The sequence below is a fragment of the Nesoenas mayeri genome (genome assembly GCF_963082525.1).
Source record: "Nesoenas mayeri genome assembly, chromosome: 15".
Taxonomy (NCBI): domain Eukaryota; kingdom Metazoa; phylum Chordata; class Aves; order Columbiformes; family Columbidae; genus Nesoenas; species Nesoenas mayeri.
In genome coordinates, this window is record NC_137559.1 from 11,752,153 (window position 1) to 11,771,656 (window position 19,504).

At 36.7% G+C, this 19,504-nt stretch overlaps 1 protein-coding gene across 16 annotated transcripts in view; it reads right to left on the reverse strand.

The window, feature by feature from the left end:
• Positions 1-19,504, reverse strand: part of RBFOX1 (RNA binding fox-1 homolog 1) — a gene marked incomplete at both ends in the record, with an annotated part of 262,864 nt that overhangs the window by 66,898 nt on the left and 176,462 nt on the right. For all 16 annotated transcript variants that reach the window (XM_080354223.1, XM_080354222.1, XM_080354218.1 and 13 more), the window contains 2 exons: positions 12,151-12,204; positions 18,308-18,368. In XM_080354223.1, the coding sequence (XP_080210349.1) occupies positions 12,151-12,204; positions 18,308-18,368 (115 nt within the window). The remainder of the gene's footprint in view (positions 1-12,150; positions 12,205-18,307; positions 18,369-19,504) is intronic.

The following is a 19,504-nucleotide window of genomic DNA, read 5'->3' on the forward strand; positions in this document are numbered from 1 at the left end:
TCAATCCATGTCCACTCTTTATTTGCTGTTCTAAATGCGTAATTTAATATTGGTCTTTCCACACAGAAATAGTATTATCTGTGTTCTGGTCTGAAATATTGTTCTATGATGGATTATTTCAAAATGTATCACAGAAATGGATCAGAAGCACCTAACTAAAAGGCCACTGTGGTACAATAATAGCGTACATTAGCTTCTCTTGTCCCATCTGACTAGGGAATTTAAAGAAAGTCTCTATCTTGAATACATAATAGTTAACTGCTCTTTTAGCCCTTAATTACCAATAAGGAAACATGGCCTCAGTATGCTTTTAAATATGTTGTTAATTAAAAAAAAAAATGGCTTTGTGAGCGCCTTCAGTTATTTGGGATCTTTCTATAAATGAAATCATATCCATTTAGACTTTAACACAATGATTCATGGATGACTGTATTGATCTATTGAATTGCTTCCTCCATCATTAACAAGGAATAAAGTAGGTTTACCCAAAAATACACACATCCTTTCTTCCAAGATCTTAAAAATACAAACAAAAACTACTTTTAATTCCCTATAAGTTATATAGACAGTTTCACTTAAACAAGAGAATTACATGGTAGGGAGGAGAATCTCGAGTAGGTGATGTCCAAAGGTGAGTTTGTAAATCCAAATAAGTATCTACATAAGCTTCTGACAGCAAACCTCAAATACATTCAGTTAATGAGTGACTTGTGTATACTTGCTGCTGGTGATGAGAATGTGTGCTCTATATATACACTTATGTAGTAAATCCCCGACTCACATTTAACTACACATCAGTTATTAAAAACAAAAAAGGGAGGTGAGTGGGGTGTGGAGGAAAGACCATGTTGGTGGAGGTATGTGCCTCCAAGACATTTTTTGGGAAACCTTCCTCCCCTTCCCCTCCTACCCCCCCCTCCCCCCCCCCCCCTTCCCCCATCACTTTTTCCAGGTTTGCAGCTCTGGTAAGAATTCTGTGTGAGATTCTCCTCATTCCCCTTCTTTCCACCTCCTCCTTCTCCAGGACCTGACGTACCATATACAACCAATCAAGACCTTGCAGATAGCACAGGAGCTGGGAAGCGGCAAATTCTTTGAAGCTCTGCTCCCACGTCAACATCCTTTTCCTGCCTCACAAGGTGCTGACTTGCTTTAACGTTTCACCCACTTCACCAATGAAAAGTACCAAGTTATATCCACTACTGATCCCCTAAATTCTCCAAGATTGCTTTAGGAGGAATAGCTCGACAATGCATTGTGATTTCAGTGGCAAATTGAGGTTGTGTCATGGTACCGTTAGCATGTGGCAAAGTAATGCCAGCTTGAAAACACATAGTGTGACTGACTTCTTTCTACTTTCATTAGCGTGCCAACCTTGCCATAGATGGGCTGCATTTTGCAGGAACAATTTATGTAATGTATCCACCATGCAAACCAATTGCAATAAACCATTCTTTCCAAATATCATTTAAAAAATTATCAATCAGCCACAGACATTCCTTGTCTTGTAACCAAAATGAAACTACTATGTCACACAAACTGAACTGCTTATACCAAAATATATAACAAGTCTAGAGAACTTATCTGTGTTTGTTAGTGAATTTTTATCACTGGCATCCAAATGTACATCCTTATTCACAAACTGTCACCAAAAAATCTAACACTGGAAATGCACTATGTAATCATGTCAAAAATTGAAAGTGCTACTGTTAGCATTGCCCATAACTGCAACTTTCCTACACAACATATTTACTATATGATAGATATATACAAATTCAGGTGCACATAAATGGATATTCAGTGATATTCACTGCCATTATCTTACACTGGGAGATTTGTCCCACTGAAGTTGTTCAGGACCTTTGAAAGTCAAAGCTTTATTCCTAATCTTTCTAGGTCCTCCTAGCAGACTAAAAGGTAGGTAAATGATAGTTACTCAAACATGAGAGAAATTCTAAACACTGAGCTTGTATTACACTACCCTTGAAATAGGAGACTTGAAAATATAAAAAAATACACTTATATTCTGGTGATAACTAAAATGGGTCACATTCATACATCTGTCTGATGAAGGAAGACTGCAATACGAATAGACTCACAGAAAAATTAAACTGGAGCCTTTCTGCACAAATACTACAGTTTCACAATGGCCCTGGAGGGATTACAAGTAGATGTGTTTATACTTTATCTCCTTATATTATATAAAGACACTATTTTCTGTGTAAATTACCTATTTCGGTAAATCAATAAAACAGAGATGCAAATCTAATGCAATTAGATGCATAGATGCAAATTCCTAATCCCTCAGTTCTATTTACTTACCCCAGTAGAAGTTTGGTTTAACTTACAAATAAAATTCTACTCTGAATGACAAACTGAGAATATAAAAGAGCAAAAATTCAATTATCATGCATAGTCCTGGCTTTAGGTATTCTATTTCTTCCCTAGCCCATTCAGATTCCAGAATTTCAGGAGCCCAAAAAAACATTACAAAAATGGAAACACATTGTTTCCAGACTTTCCAAAGTACCCACTTTTACTAGAAGCAGTTCTATCCTTGGAGATTTCCCACAAAACAATTTTCACAAAGAAAATCTGACAGAGCAAATCTGACATAGATTGTGCACTATTGTAAAGGACAGCTTCATCTCAGCTGCCTCCACAAATGAGTAAATGAACGAAAACTCAGTCTTTTGAAATCTACTCTCGGTAAGTATTATAAAGAACAATTACAATGCAAACGTATCGGGGATTCTGTCATCCAATGCCCCAAATGGGAAAAAAGTGCATGAGAAGAAACAGAAAACATTAGCTATATGTTTGGAATACAGTTCAATATAATCTTTAGCTGCTTTAGCATTAATTTGCATATGTAATCAAGGTTTAACACACAGACTTGTTTTCCATTCCACTTAACTGTATTAACTTTACATTACATGTATTACTTTATTATTTTACATTGCAGAACAGTTTGTCTGCCTGACTGTCCATCCTAACGCATGGATCTTCCTAACTTTGTTATTCTTCTAATGAAAGGAATTTATTCTTCTGCATATCTGCTATTAACTTATCTAGCGTTGCAAATATCCTATCCAGTACTGAAAAAAAAACAAAACAAAAACCAAAACAAAAAACACAGAAAAAACCTCCACACAAACAAAACAAAACCCAAACAAAAAAGCCCTCTCCCCCCAAAAAAGTAAACAAAAAAAATCATGCGCACACATACACAAAAAGCAAACCAACAAACAAACAAAAAACCACAAACAAACCAAAAAAAAACCAGCCCCAAGTGTTTTAGTGATGCCCTTTTAGTTTTTCTTAAATGTCTCTCAGGGACATTTTTACGTCATTGCTTTTTACATATATCCATAGCTGGTATTTGAATTACAGCCTCAGTTTTACTCCATCAGACAACCCCCATACATACTGTAGTCCAGATAGTGCACACCCAGGCTGACCTCTGTTGTCATATAATTGGTGAGACAGTAACAGTAGCTTTAAAACAGCTGTTTTTATATCTGGCCTCTAAACCTCCATCACACAGAGTCTGGAGAAGTTGAGCCTGGACCAGGGTTAGTCTTGTCCCCTGAAGCAGACAACCCCAGCACACCAGTTCAAAGCTGCCCAAAAGCCAGTCTGGGTGACATGTGACAGTCAGTGCACACGTGGAGCCTCCAGTACAGCTCCCAGTGCAGTTTCTTGCAAACAGAATCTACTTCATCTGTACTAAACCTGCCCTGCAAACCCCAGGCCAACATATGGCAAGTGGGGATAATTGTCAGATAAACTTAAAAACCATGTTCATGCTGCAAACTAATGTATTAAAAAGAGGAGGCCAGGGAGAAGGTTGTGAAAAAAGATATCTCAGTATAATGTTTATAATTAGACAGTTTTAGGCTGCCACCATATTTATTTAATTTGTTTTTGGTCTGTTACTAATTAGGGAACCATAGAATACACTTTCACTAACCACCAGAATGACATTTAAAGAAGTCCAAGCATTATTCTTCCTCAGAAGATCCTAAATTTCTTTTTATCCTATTAAATGCTGATCAATTAAATCCAAAATAAAAAAAAAAAAACATTTGAACAGCATACAAGAAGTTAGAAGCAATGTAATAACAAAGGTAGGACAGCACAGCTCTTGCCTGATCACAACACTTTCATTTGTTTTATTAAAGTAACATTTAAACAAACAAGGCAAACTGCAGAGTAGTTGAACTTACGAGAAACATGGCCAGCAGATCAAGGGCTGTTGTTATTCCCTCACCACACACACGCTTGGTGCCAGCAAGACTACACCTGAAATACTTTATCCAGTTTTTAAACCTACTGCCACTCCAGTTCAGCTGAAAGGTGGAGGAACTGGAGAGGATGTGTTAGAGTGAAATCAAGATGGGCAGGGGTCTAGAGCTTGTATCCTGTGAAGAGAGGTTGAGGGAACTTGATCACTCTCACAAAGAAGTTAAAAGGCAATCTAATAGCTTTCTCTACTTGAAGGGAAGTTACAAAGATGGTGGAGCCAAAATCTCATTGGAATGGTAGCAGCTGATAACACAAAAGGTCAATGGCCACCACGTAGCTGTAGCTGGGGAGGGTTTAGGTTGGACATTAGGAAAAGGCTTTTCACGAAGAGGGCAGTGCAGCACTGGAAAAGGTTATCTGAAGAAGATCATAAATCTCTGTCTTCATAGATGTATACAAAGGCATTGCTCACCTGATCTAGCACTGGTGTTAGTCCTGCTTCAAAAAGGAAGCCGGGTGGATGGAATGTTGGATGGAATTGAAAGCATAAAATTTTCAAAATCATGAAAACTGTCCACTTAAGGTAAAGTACAAGGAGACAGTAAGAATTATATTCTTCTCACAGGTATTCTCCTAGCTTCCAATCATTTGCTCAAAGCAGCCTCCACATATTTAATAATTGACAGTGTATTTCCCTCCCATGACCTAACTAAAACATACTTCTAACACACATGGTGCTCTGTGCTGGAATAAGGTACTCAATTAAGTTGCAACCATAATCACATGTTTAATTTTGATTATACTTGGTCCTGTATTCACCCACCAGCTCACAGAACATGTGTCAAAGTAGAATTCAGGCTTACACACAGGAATTTATCATTCCAAGCCTAGCTCACACACGTTGCTTTATCTTTGGGTCCGACATCATAAGAGGAGCAAGTTTACTTAAGGAAATCAAGAAATTTTCATAAGTGGTACCAAGCAGAACTACCACTGAGGAACTTCATTACCCAGTAGTTCAAAAGGAATAGCAGGTTTTTGAGTTAGGACCTTAGAACAAGTAAGGGCATCTCACTTCTTTGTAAAAAAACAAGCAGGGCATACAGGACGAACAAAGGCTAGAGAACTTTTGCCATTCATTGGCTCTATTTCCTTCTTTATGATACCTGCTTAAATAGGCTTTTTTCTATTCTTCTGTATATTATTTCATTTCTACACATTTTTTCCACCCCAGAACAGCTAATGGAACAATTCTACACCTTTCCTCCCTGCCTCAACTTTGTGCTTCTCATCCATGCAAGCTCTACCAACTTGTTGGCAATGTTTTGTCATCTCAGAGGATTTCCATCTACAGTAACTACAGATATGACTTCTAGAAAAAACTTCAGCATCAGATATCTGACCTATCACTGGAGAACAGCATAAACTGCTGCTACTGTACCACAGAGGGGATGCAGCACTAACTTACACTTAAAATCTCTAAATCAGTCAATGCTGAGTAGTAAGACAGGGGCGGTCTGGTTTTGCTGTGTAGTCACCTAAGACTAGTTCAAGTGGGATATGTTAGTAGTAATTAATTCAGGCTCATGTGCAGAAAACTCTAGATCTACATCTCAGCAATACTCTATCAACAAGCAAAAAGATCCAAGACCCGTCTCCCTGCCCCCCAAACACACCTCTTCCCCTGTTGTAAAGGAACTCCAACTTCCAGCAAATACACAGTTTTTGTTTTTCCAGATTCTATCTGTGCACAAATTCATCACAATCCAGTATCAAATAATTTCTCTATACCAGATTGTGGTCAAAATTCCTGAACTTTTACACTGAAGAAGCAGGAACTCCCTTCTTAACCATTCTCTATCTTCTGGTATAAAGCTCTATCTATAGCTCAAGATTAACCATTAAATAATCAAGAGTATGGAATTTCTTTTAGAGATCACACAGGAACAGTATCAAAGCCTAAGTGTATACTGTGTTATTTAAAAAACCCCATCCAAATAGAAGAAACAGCTTTAAGAGGGTAATAGTGACAGTATCTGTGATTTTCTCTTTAAAAAGTGCAGACTTCGATACAATGATAAATATAGGTCGATTAACCTTGCTCCAGATTTAAATGTATAACCAATTAACTAAATTAATCTTTCAAAAAATAACAGTCATTGGCATTATTCTTTGAATAATCCTTGTTCAGTTTCCATGACGGTATACATTTTAATGAAAAACTCATTATGATGTGGCATAAGGCATAATTAATTCTGGAAGATTTTTTTGAGTAAATAGCTGGTACAGATGTTGAATTCCATTTTTCTATTGGCTTTATTAATTTTTCATAAACCAGTATTTCCACTGTAATAGCTTGTAACAGCTCCACAGAAGTTTTAGAAATGCATTAACTGTCATCACTGGTGTTAATCTAATTAGGATGTCATCATTTGTATGATGGTACTTTAACATTATGATTTTTGAAACAACAGTTGCAGCTTTGTTTTATGCTTTGAAAAGAAGCGTCTATATAACTGACAGATGGGATAATAAACAATAATTATTTAATTTTTCTGTATTTTGAGAATTACTTAAACTGTTTAGCTAACAAGGGTGAGAAGATGTTTCTTTGCAAAAATCTGCTTAGTTCAAATCTGAGCATATGCAATCAAATTATAAAAAGAAATAATCTATATAATGACAGACAATTTTCCCCAAAATTGTGCTTTACGGATATGGTACAGTGAACTTTTACCCTAGGATTGGAATTGCTGTGCAAGCATATAATTCAGCTTCACAAACTTCAACCACCTTCCCTGAGAAGTGTTTCTAGGGTATTTGCTGAGCTTATGCAAGAGTCATTTAAATTCAAAGAGAAACACTAGAAAGATTAAACGAATCCCAGGTGCTCTTATGCTCCAGAAATAGATGCTTTAAGACACGGACAAAGAGAATTAGTGTCAGCAAACATACAGGAATCCTCTCTTCCCCTGGGTTCCTCTGAAGTGCATATTTATATATATTGTACCATAGTATTTTTTCATTTCTTAATTATATATAACATCATATTTCAAAGCTAAAAACAAACTTGTGAAAGGAAGATTGTTACAAAATCTGCTTCTTGGAGGATACTGCTAGCTTCCAATTTTACAGCATGCTAAAAAGCCCCAGGCATCTAAATATTCTTTCTTTTCTGAAGGCACATAAAACAGTCTAAAGCACAATCTCTTTCCCTTTTTTTTTTTTTTCATTTTAAATGATGGGGAAAATTTTCCAAGCCCGGTTGGAGTGTAACATCTAACTGCCCAGGAAACTGGGTGCCTACAAATAGTCCTCACAGGGTTAAGGTTATTTATTGAGTACAACTACTCAGCTACATAGGATGACTCTTGAAATTAGCTTCTGAAAAACTTCTAGCACTTAGTGACTGCTCACAATCAAGAATACATCGTTAGTCATTTAGATAAAAGGAGAATGGATCTCTATTACTTGCCATTGAGCTGTGCTCCGTGCCTTGTTTTAATGACTCTTCTTCGCTAGTCTTAAGACTTTTCCAGTGCCGATCTAATTTTTGACATTATTGAAATACTGATTGTTGGTTATGACCAGACAAGAATATCTTCTCATGCAGGACACTGTGAATTCAACTATTTTCTGAAAGAAGGTTCACTAGATTTCCAGGTGATTTCTGTAACATCTTTTCCCCCACCTTGCATACTGGAATTGTCAAAAAGAAGCCTCTTCAACACATATGCATCCTAAAATATATTTTCTGCCACTTAAAAGGACAAAGCCTTTTAAAATCCCCTTACTGTGTCTCAAGCTATCTGCTTTAAAGGACTCATCTGTTGTCGTAACACAGGTGCAATAATATCCTACACTCCACTAAGGAGAGTGTAAGAGATTGCTCAAAAAATTATCATTCAAAAAGCAAAAGAGAAAAAAGAGAAAGATCTGCAATAACTGAGAGTAACAACATGGAACTTTGGTTTCAGACTGTCCGACACTGAAAGGAAGGCTAGGTGTCACAGATAAAATAGAAAATACATAAAAACAAATAAGCAGGTAAAAATAATACTATAACAGACTACAGAAACAGAGAATGTAACAGCTTATGGTAAGAAAGTACAGAATAGAATACTCCTAGTGAAGAAACCAAACTGCAAATCTGTGTTTTGCCAGCCGTAGATGTGTATGAGGGAAGATAACAGGCTCTAGCTTAACATAGCATAATTCTGGGTCCCTATGAGATGGATTTAAAAGTGCATGCATAAACAAATAATTGAAAAGTTTGTCCCAGTTTACATGAAGGCTTTGTGAAATGGATCACACAGTGCTTACAATATTTCCTCATTAGGACCTATGTAAGAACTTGATAGTTTCCTGGAAAAGATAAACTGAAGTGGAAATCTTAACTTGATTAAGCATTTCTTTCTCATAAGGAGGAAAAGCATCTCCTTTTGTTTACTAGAAGGACATGATGTTGACATAAGTCAATTTAAAAAAATACCTATCACTTATGGTATGTAGAAGAGTGAGATTCTGTGAAATACTGAAAATGATAAATGAAAAAAACATCACCATCCTTTCGTTTTCTACAAGACGTCATTTTAGGACAGAGCTGTGGGAAGGGCAAGAGGTGTTCCAGCCAGCCAGCTCACCAGCACGGCCACCGCCAGCAGCGGCTTGGGACACTTGCAAGACCTTAGCATGATGAAAGCAGTCTTCAAATTGTACCTCACAATCGTGTCACTGGAAACCCACGTTCATGCTACCATATGACCTAAACAGTCATATTTTTGGAGCATTCTAATTTATTACAGCACACGCATTTCAAAGCCAGAAAAACATCTTAGAATGGCTACTTAGGAAGAAAAACCTATAGTGTTTGGCAAATATATAGTATTTTTCAGTCCCAACCTAATACTTTACTTATGTAGTGTCTGTTGTGCGCCTGCTATGTATCTTATAGTCTCCATTTTTAGCTGTCATGCATTTCCTCAATAAAGATTTTCTTTTACAGAAGTGTACACTCAGGAAAAAGAGCAGAGCTATCACAATCATGTCACTGGTCCTAGTGTTTACCATTATCTTCAAGGTTTTAGGGCTGATTTACATTGCGTTCCTCCCTATTTGACTTTAATTGCCTGCTTCAAGTTGTCAGGACATAACTATATCTTAGATTTGCATTGCATTAGGGGATCTTTTCCTTTCTCTATTGATCTTGTCTTATGGAGTAATTTAACTCAACTCTAATTTTCTTTTGCATGCGGGGTGCTCTCTATCCAAGGAAGTGAGTTATGTGTATTCAAGTGGTGCATCTTATGAATCTTGTTAAGCTTTACCGCCCTATAGCCCGCACTGATGGAATATTTAATCACAGAAATGAGTTGGCAGATATGATGTACAATACGGTTAAGCCTTGCGGCATGTGTCTTCACCGGCAATTGAGAAACGGGTGAATTTGCCATTCATCAGTGCCACCCTGACAGCTTTGTATAACCTTCTGGTTTTTTACTTATTTATGAAGATTAAAGGTACTTTAAATCAACAGTTTCTCTGCAAATGTATCATCTTTATTTCAGAAGTGGCCAAATTTTTCAACATTTATTAGAAACTAAAGGAACTTCTTGCAGTGACTATGAAAGAGTTGGTACAATTTTAGCATGACAGTGCTGGAGACAGTAATTAAACCAAATGGGCAGAACTGCGACTGTCTTAAAAATTGCATTTCTAATTGTATAATCTTCCAAAGTGAAACTGCTCCTTCTCCAAGTAAGGTGGTGGGAGTGGACACAAACAAAAAGATGTCACAGTGTTATATTATGGTATGCAAGAACTGCATTGCTCTTTCACTGTTTCATTTTCTAACAGCTTTAAAAGATCTGCACAGAGCTCTCAACTGCTTAAAATAAAGTTTAAATGTCTGAGAAAAAAATTATCTTATAGTCAATACTGAAAATATGCATTTGATAGGTATTTAAATAAAAAACAAACACAAAGCTTGCTTACATGTATAAACAGAAAAATATCTGAAATACACGAAGGATCTTGATAAAGCTTTCTGCATAGGTATGCTGGAGTGCATGTCATAATTCATAAAATTAAATTAATACTCTTCTAATGGTAATTAAAGATTCTCATTAAGAAGGGCAAACACCTCCCTTGTGTTGGCAATAAAAATGCACTTGGGACTTCAGGAGGTTATACAAAAAAAAATCAATAACCTGCCATTTTATAATTAAAAGACAAAATAAATGTTAGGGAAAAGTCCAGTAAATTAGGAAAATTACCTTCAGGAGAGATTGAAAATATTGATTTTAATTTACAAACTATGTGAACTCTTCATGCCCTACTTCATGAGACAATTATAAGTCAGATTGTTAATTCTGCGTACGTATTAGAAAATTGATTACTGTACTATGGGAATATTATTTTATTTGTCATTAACACAAAGTCATTTATATAAAATGACTAATAACTCTGACTTTCTAATTTATGCAGGTTCAGGGTTGGTTCACTAACTACTCAAAGGAGATCAATGTTAAATTCCTGTTTTCAATGTAGGCATACATCAAGGAAGGAAATAAATCCTGCCTACACTAAATACTGCAATTCCATGAATGCCAAGTTAGTAGCTTTATTATCCTGTGCCACTCTTACTACACAATACCCTAACTGGAGCGTTTTTGTCTTGTTTTATCTGTTTGTAAAAGTAGTCCTATTTAACAATTTTTCTCTCTTGAAGTCCCTTGAACTAACAAAAGTTTTCCAGCTTTGTCTGGTGGAAGCCTGAATATCTCTACAAATGGAGATCCCACAGCTTATCTGGGCAACCTTTTCCCCTGCCTAACCACCACCTGCAAAAAATGCTTCCTAAAATCTGTCCTGTACTTGCTGTAAAGAAAGTATTTTACAACTACATCTTTATTTTCAATTACCCAAGTGTGTGACAGTGGATTTTAGTTTTTAAACATTATTAGGTATCTGTGTCCAGAATACACACCCACAGACAACTGAAAAACAGATCGAAATGGAAAACTAAAGAACTCCCGGTTTCCCATGAAAGTCATGGAAGATTCATACGATGGTGAACTTAAGAAAGGAAGGCAACTTTATTACCTATAAGAAACATTTGGGATTACAGTGATTATTTCTGTCTTAGATGTAAATTATTAGCCTCTAATACATGATTTTTCAGACTTACTAGTGATTATGGTTATGGATGGAATTAAAATTCCTCTGAAATCAACTGGGGTTTGGAGTACAACCATGTTTGTTTTTAATACGGTTGCTAAATCACATTTAGAAACTTTCTACACAGAGTTCAAGTAGGAAAAGACTATATTAAGCCCTAATTGTAACAAGGATCAGAAATCAACCTCAGTGAAGAGTAAAGAGAGAATATAGATTACAAATAGGGAAATTTTAAGAAACTGAAAAACGTAACGTAAAATTTAAAGAAAAATGTTCAAGAAAAAAATTACGGACACACATGTTCTTTACTTATGTGTGTCTATGTATATGTATGAAACACATCTGTATAGATAAATATTTTTGTTGTTGTTGTGCTCCAGGCTTAAATAACTTCTGGAGGAAAGTGACTGTACCAAAATATAAAATAAAACAGAAATAAAATAAAATAGAAATGAAATCTTATATAAGACCAGGATATTATAGTACATTTCATGTTATATCATCTACTTTCCAATAAAAAGTTATTAATATATCTTCTATATAAACTCTACTATGCCCAGGTAGCTGTTAAAATCCTGCATTGCAAATCTGTAAATGACATGCAAATCGTGTGAATCAAACAAAGAAACCAAAACTCACACCAAACATATATGCCGCACTTTTGCATGTTTTAAAGACTATTAAAATAAAATATTGCATGAACCACTATAGCATAATCCTTACCTGCATAGAATTCTGGGCTATAAACTGCACCAACAACTGGATTTAATTTCCAGCCTGCAGCAAACATAAAAACATAACTGAGTTAATATTGCAATTAGTGAGAATAATAAGAATGATTTGTTTGTTTGTTTGTTTGTTTATAGAGGTATATAGAAAACATAGCTTCAAAAAAGGTCATTTTAACAAAAGTTGTACAGTCATCTTAGATTACTGATCTTTAATATGACACGCTGAAGTATGGAAATAAGTAATGAAACAAGGCATTCTTTGGACATGTAGTACCAAAGTAAATTATCAGGTGCATTACCTTGACTGCAAAAGCACAGTTGCCAGGGACCTACTCCTTTAAGTTATGGAATAAAGTCGGAACTAGTTCAGGTATCCTGGTATCATGTGGCACCACAATAGATCAGCTCCTTTTCATTCGTTTAGCTCTCTGGTTACAAGCCAGAGAGGCCAAAACAATTTCTTTGCTGGACATAAATGTTTCTGATAAGCATGTGCTAGTGTAGGTTACAAGGCAATCAATCTGAGCATTTTGACTCTGCTCTGAGAAAAATGAAAGTGTAGACACTGCATGGAAATGTCTATTGTGACATGAAAGAGATTTGAGCACTGTGGGATCCCAGTCAAACACCAGAGACTTTTCTGCCATTTGCATTTGTACATCAGCCTGTCTGCATGGAAACAGGACGATTACACGCACCAGAAGTGACTGCGCTGCCCACACGTGCCGCTGATAAGTGCTGTTAGCATATTGCTCTACGGTACCTGGCATGTAAGAAAACGCTGCAGCCACATTCTGCACAGCTCTTAAGCGGTACAAACGCAGCCCCTGCCTTTGTCTTAAATGATCACTGTCCTCCCCCAGCTGGCACAAACCAAAGCACAGAACCGACATTCTGTATCGCGTGCTCTGGCCAAACTCCAAGCAATTGCTGTCCCGTCCTTATGCCCGCTGTGGGATGCACAAGCAGGCGGGAGCGCAGAGCTCGCTGCGGCAGCAGGGCCTGCGATCAGAGCACAGGTGACGCTGGGGACAGCAGCGCTGAAGGAAAAAACTGGCCAACTCATGAGCGTTCTCAGCTGTGGTAAAGGTCTGATTTCCATTCTGTTTTGCTCAGCCACAGGTGAATCTTCTCCCAGTTCACTCCAAACTCCTCAGAACATCTGCCCACTCACACCTCCTTTTTTTTTTTTTTTTTTTAAAGTGTTTGAGCAATTAGTTGAACTACTGGGAGTGAATAATTAGGGGTTTTCCAAAAGCACATTTGAATCAGATGAGTGGGAACCACCATTTGGGAAGAAAGAAAAAAACCTGAGGAACAGTATCTTTTAAATTCAAGAACTATGGTACTTTAAATAGATCCTATAACTATGCTGCTGAAAACAAAATACAATCAGGGGACAAGCCTTTTCAAAACCAGAACCACCAAGATTAGAATTTAAACGCAAACTGTATTGAGGCTTGTTTCTGCCTTGGCCATGTTATGTAATGCAAAAGAACAGCAGAACACCATGAAACCATAACACATTCTAAGACTGAAAAAGTGCAATACAAAAATCGCAGTAATAACACAAAATAAAACTGTGGGAAACTGCAGCGGGTCTGTGGAATCCTTGACAGAAAATATGAGAGTAGAGATCAGCCTTGAGATATTAAGATTTACCCTTGAGGAGGATGGGAGTAAAGGAGTATCCGGAGAGAGGAGAGATGTACCCGTGAGAGAGAAGGGGATAGAAGAATAACATGGATGATAGCAAGTTTAATCAATGAGATGTTAGTGCTGTAACTTGTAACCAATAGTGAAAAGACACATGAACTGGCAGAATTGTATAAAAATGCACTTGTAGCAATAAATGGCATCTATTACTTTCATCTTGAAAGAATTTGGTCCATGTCGCTTGTCCGTCTCAACCGCGACATAAAATGATTCCTACCCTGCTATCTCCTGCTATTCCTATTCCTGCTATCTCTATCTGATGCACAGTAACTATTTACCAGTAATTAACTTTTGAGTAACAGAGGTGAGGGGTGTTTCTGAAATGCAACTCATTAATAAGTTCAAACAGAGTAAAGAGCAGAATTACCTCCAATCTGCTCTGCAAAAGTAATTGCAGTTGCTATACGTACCTAAAAGACAATTATGGAAGCTGAAAAATGGCCAACCAAGAAGGGCTAAAATGACTCTCCTCCTGAAAATATCACAAGATTTTTACCTGTCCCTTCAATTTTATATACTACGGAATTATATTTACGAATGTTGCAGTATAACAAATACTCTTAGTTAAATTTTGTGTGATAAAAATCACCCAAATTTTGAAACTTTCATGGAAAAAAAAAATCATCTTTTTATAGCTTGGGGAATATTTAGTATTTCAAATGCTGTACTTCCCCCAAAGACCACTGATGAACACCATCCAAAATGAAAGACTGGACTGAATTTCAGATCTGTCAGCTTTTGCTGTCAAAGAAGCTGACAGACACTTCTCCGCTTCTAAGTTACACTAACAGTGCCACAATTTGTCTGAGGGCAAGAAAAAATCTTGGAAGACACAGATTGCTCTTCACAGCTGAAAGCCACTCTCATCTTTCAGTTCCTTACCTCTCTCACAGTGATGGCTGTCTCACCTAACTTTTTTGAAGCTTATAGAGGAAATACTTCATTCGTCGTGAAAATAACAGTAATTAAACTTAACTTTATCTTGTCAGCTAGCACTCTGCTGGCCCATGGCTGTGTGGGTTAATCAAGTGTGGTAGGAGTTGATGTATCCGAGCGAGCAGCTGCCAAGTAACCCTACTGCAGCAGCTGGAGGAGGCAAATTCGCTGCAGTGGGTGTTGTTTTGAGCATTTTTCTTACTGTCACAATACTTCTCCTCAAGTTGAAACTACAAAAGCTCAAAACTTAAAAACCAAAAAAGGAAACAAACAACCCCTCTGTCTGCCCCAAAACCCCAGCCCACAGAGTCACTTAAAGAAATGCACGTTAAGCATGGTAAAGGGAAGGAAATAGTCACACTGCACAGTGTAGCAAGCGTTGTCAGAAAGCGGGGTTCAGCAAGGCAGAGAGGGTTATTTCACTCCATAGGTCCATGGCTGGGGAACGCTGTGGAGGGAAAGCAGCCCTGTGACACCATTTGCGTCCCTCCGGTTTGCACACAGAGATGGGAGGAAAGGGGAGTGGGAGGAAATTTAACTGTGGCAATAGTCACCAGCTGTGATTTTGAATCTAAGTTTAGATCAGCAGAAGGCTCAAATTCAAAGCACCACAAGTATAAACATTTAAACATATCCCTCTACTGATTTGTGTTATGCCGCAGTTCTCTGAATCTACGTGCACGTAATTCTCTATTCCCTAAAACATCTTGATTGCAATGTGGGTATCCAAAGAAGGTACAGCTGTGAACAGGATAGGTTGGGACACTTAAAATGTCTCTGAAATATTTTTGCCAACAAGTCTTAATGCTACCACTGCATTTATTTGCAAAGAAAAGGCAGTTCTATCTCCACAGCACATGAGTTGAGCCATCAAAGTCATCCTATCTGATAACAAACACAGAAAAGCTCTTCTAGCAACTGAACATTTATTATATTAACTGCTCTTTCTGGGAAATAAGTATACTCAAAAACCATCTAGGACACAAAAGCAAACCACTTATTTGAATGAAGTGGCATAGATCTTTAAAAACTCCAGGTTTTTGTGCTTTACAATCTACTGGCTTTTACAATCATATTTACAAGCAGCCCTGTTATCAAAACAACCAGGAGTATTCAGGAATGAAAGACAAAACAGAGTGTGTCTTATTTTTAAATTACAATAAATACTAGTCCCTGATGTCTTCATACAATACATGTGCCCCAACTACATTTTGGACACCTGTCAGTCACCACATACTCTTTGAAAAATAAAGCCACACATTAAAAAAGAAGTGGTTCTGAAAAGACAGGCCTGTGCAAACAAAGTTTCTGGCTACCTGCATCAGAAGCATCTTGCAAATGCTAATACGCTCATAGAAGAACACAGGAAAACTAGCCTTATATTTTATTTAAAAGATGAGATCTTTACTTAAGACAACAATAGTCTTTAATAATCAACTATAGTACTGGTTAATTCCTGACAAAATGATAAAGAATTAGAATCATACAATGTCAGGATGACTGATAATAGAAGCACTGATTAAACTAAACAAAGCACCTTGCACATCTACACTTCATTCCTTGTCACTTGTAATGTTTATGCAATAACATTGTGATTCTCCTTGTGTGTTTACTTCAGGGGATCTCAGACATTTAAAAAAAAAGTTAAAAAAACAAAAAATATATGTATGAACTACAACCAGTGTTTGCCTTGGTAGATACCCACTAAATGCACACAAAGAAAATCCTGCATACACCACCTTGGATGTTTGGATTACAAACATAAACACTAATTTTTATGCACTAAACAGGACGTTTCATAGTTTTGGTGAGACCTAGTCCACTTGGAATGGGATGGAAAATGACAGGCACAAAACACTTCAAGTGGGAAACACTTAATAGCAGACTTTCATCATTCTGATGAAAATGATAACGTATGACCTAGGTACTCCTGCAGTGCAGGACACAGAGGAGAACCTTGGCTAAAACTAGATTCCTAAAAACCTCTCATCTCTATTTCCAGCATTTCCTTCCTTCAGCACCAAATGTGCTGATATGTAATATGTTATTTGCTAATTAACAGTTTTGAAGCCTTAGGATAATATGAATACAAAATATACATAATCATTTATAACAAAACTACTTTTATCCTTTTTTCATTACAATATAGCAAAGTTCATGGTATCTTACGTATATAGGTAATTTATCTCCTTTTTGCAACAAAATCCTGTTATGTGATGCAGTCAAGCTTTGTGTCTCGTTCACTAGATTCACTGAGATGTTTTAAAGCCAGTAAAAATGAAGATGATTTTTCCCATCTGCATCATTTGCCAGTTCCACATTTACATACAAAATTAGGAAGGAAAGAGTTTCTGAGAAAGCATGAGAAATTTCAGACTCTTCTTCTCCAGATCATTATAACTAGCTCAATTATCACACATCAAATGAATACCATCAGTATATTTTTTTATTACTGTGGCAGAAAAAATTATGACTCTTTATTTTAAAAAATAAAGCCACTGTTCGCCCTGGATTTTAGTAAAATCTCACTAACAAGAGCTCAGATATAGGAAATCAGATCCACTATATTTCAAAATGAAAAACAATCTAAACCACCCGTGGAAACACTTACTGATGTACTTGCAAATTTCATCTGCTTTCTACTGGATCAGAAAAACTACACTAAATTAAATTGAAAAGCAAATCATTATAACTACACAATACAGTAAAACTGGAAAACATAATTGCATTTAACTTTGACTGATGTATTATTGTTTGACGTTGTTGAGTTAGGAACTTGTCAGAATTTTCTGAACTCACAAATACAAATAACTCAAGTACATGATCAGACACTGCCAAGGGAAACATTTTTTAAAAATCTATTGCTTCCAAACCCCTCTAATATCTATGGACTATTTTTCTATCATTAATGTACAACATCATATCAGCTTAGGTCAGTATTAGAACGAATTATTTTAGGTAACTTGAAATTTCAATTTTTTCAGGGAAAAAATGCTGGAAGCAGCACCCGATTACAGTTTGCCCTTTACTTCTAACAAATTGTGGAAGGAAGACACGGAAAATTATCTTTGACTAGATGCATGTCTTAGTACTAAAAAATATCTCACGCGTGACAGGGACATTCTTTTTACTGGTCTCCCTAACTCCGTCATCCAAGCAAAACTGAATCCTCCGATTAGTTCATTCATTGAAGCATTAACGCTACACAAAGCTAGAAGAGAATAACTCTTCCCCATCAGGTGTATTTTCCTATACAAAAGCCATTGCAGTCAAACACTCAGATTCCAACCATGCAAAACGATGCATGCTATGCCCACATGGCTGTGAATTAGCTGAACTCTACGCAGATGGAATTTATGCCCCGTCATATTTTTAGGCTGCTGGACAAAGCCTGAGCCCAAGAAGATGCAGGAGATGCGGACTATGGCACTTCGTCAGCAGATGAGGTTTCACATGCATTGACATCAAAACTAAGCACCGAGATCTCATGCACTTACCATTCGTGTAAGGGTTGACGGTCTTTTTATTTGTCATTACACGTGCTGTTGCATTATTTACCTAAGCACATAGAACACTGGATTAGAAAGGGTTACAGGCAGGGTCCATGTCACTATTAAAAGCATGCATTATTACAGCTATTAGTCATGTAAAAATAAAATGCAATTTAATTTATAGAAGGCAACAGGTGCATAACAAAATCATACTATTTATAATTACATTTACTTTCATAACCATTTTAACTTACAAATCATTTCAATAAAGCAACATCATATCATTTAAACTTTAATAAAAAGACATTAAAAGCAAATTAAAAGGTACTGCATAATTTAAGACTTAAGAGCATGCTTGTATTCCATGATAACACTGATACAATAAATACTCAAAACAGAAAAAAAAAAAAAAAGAAAAAGATTATATGAAGGAACATGCAGTGGAGTAGAAGGGAAAGAGACAAGGTACAAGGAAACAAAGAAAATGTCAAAAAAAGGGACAAACGAATTTTAGCAGTGTGCAACATAACCCTTTAGAAGAGAAGTACCATTGGAAAAGCAACATCTAGCATTCAACACTTGGAACAAGAGCCTTTTTCATTGCAAGAATTAACAAAATCATTCAAGCTTTAAAATCACAGCTAACAAAAGGATAAAAAGAGGGTGCATTATTTAACACAATATGGAGTTAACAATCTGAGTAAGATGTGCACGAAGTCATATCCTCAATCCAATCAGTGCCTCCCAGGCTTGCTTAAAACGTACACTCAATTACAGGCGTACCAATATAGAAAAAAATGTAGCATCAAGAAAACTTAATACAACAAGTCAAAAAAATTCACGTGGTATATCAGCGCTAAATACGTGAAACGGCAGATGGACTTCTCCACTTACCATTCAGCACCATCGCCAGCATGGGTATGTATACAGTTACCATGGTTACTGAGAGTTTGGTGAGGGCCCTAAGCGCTACCGTCGAAGGGGGAAAATGAAAAGGCAAAATATGCAACATCTTACTCAAAAGACGACAGCATTTTCAATTGGTTTTTTTTTATTCTAACAAATACGACTGAGGCAGTATTGAAGGGGATCCAGTGGTACTAAAACACATTTGTTGGTTTTTTAATAGCTACGAATGGCTCAGGCCATCCAGACAAAGTAGCCTGATGGTTTCATTAACAATTAAATGCTCAAACTGGTTGG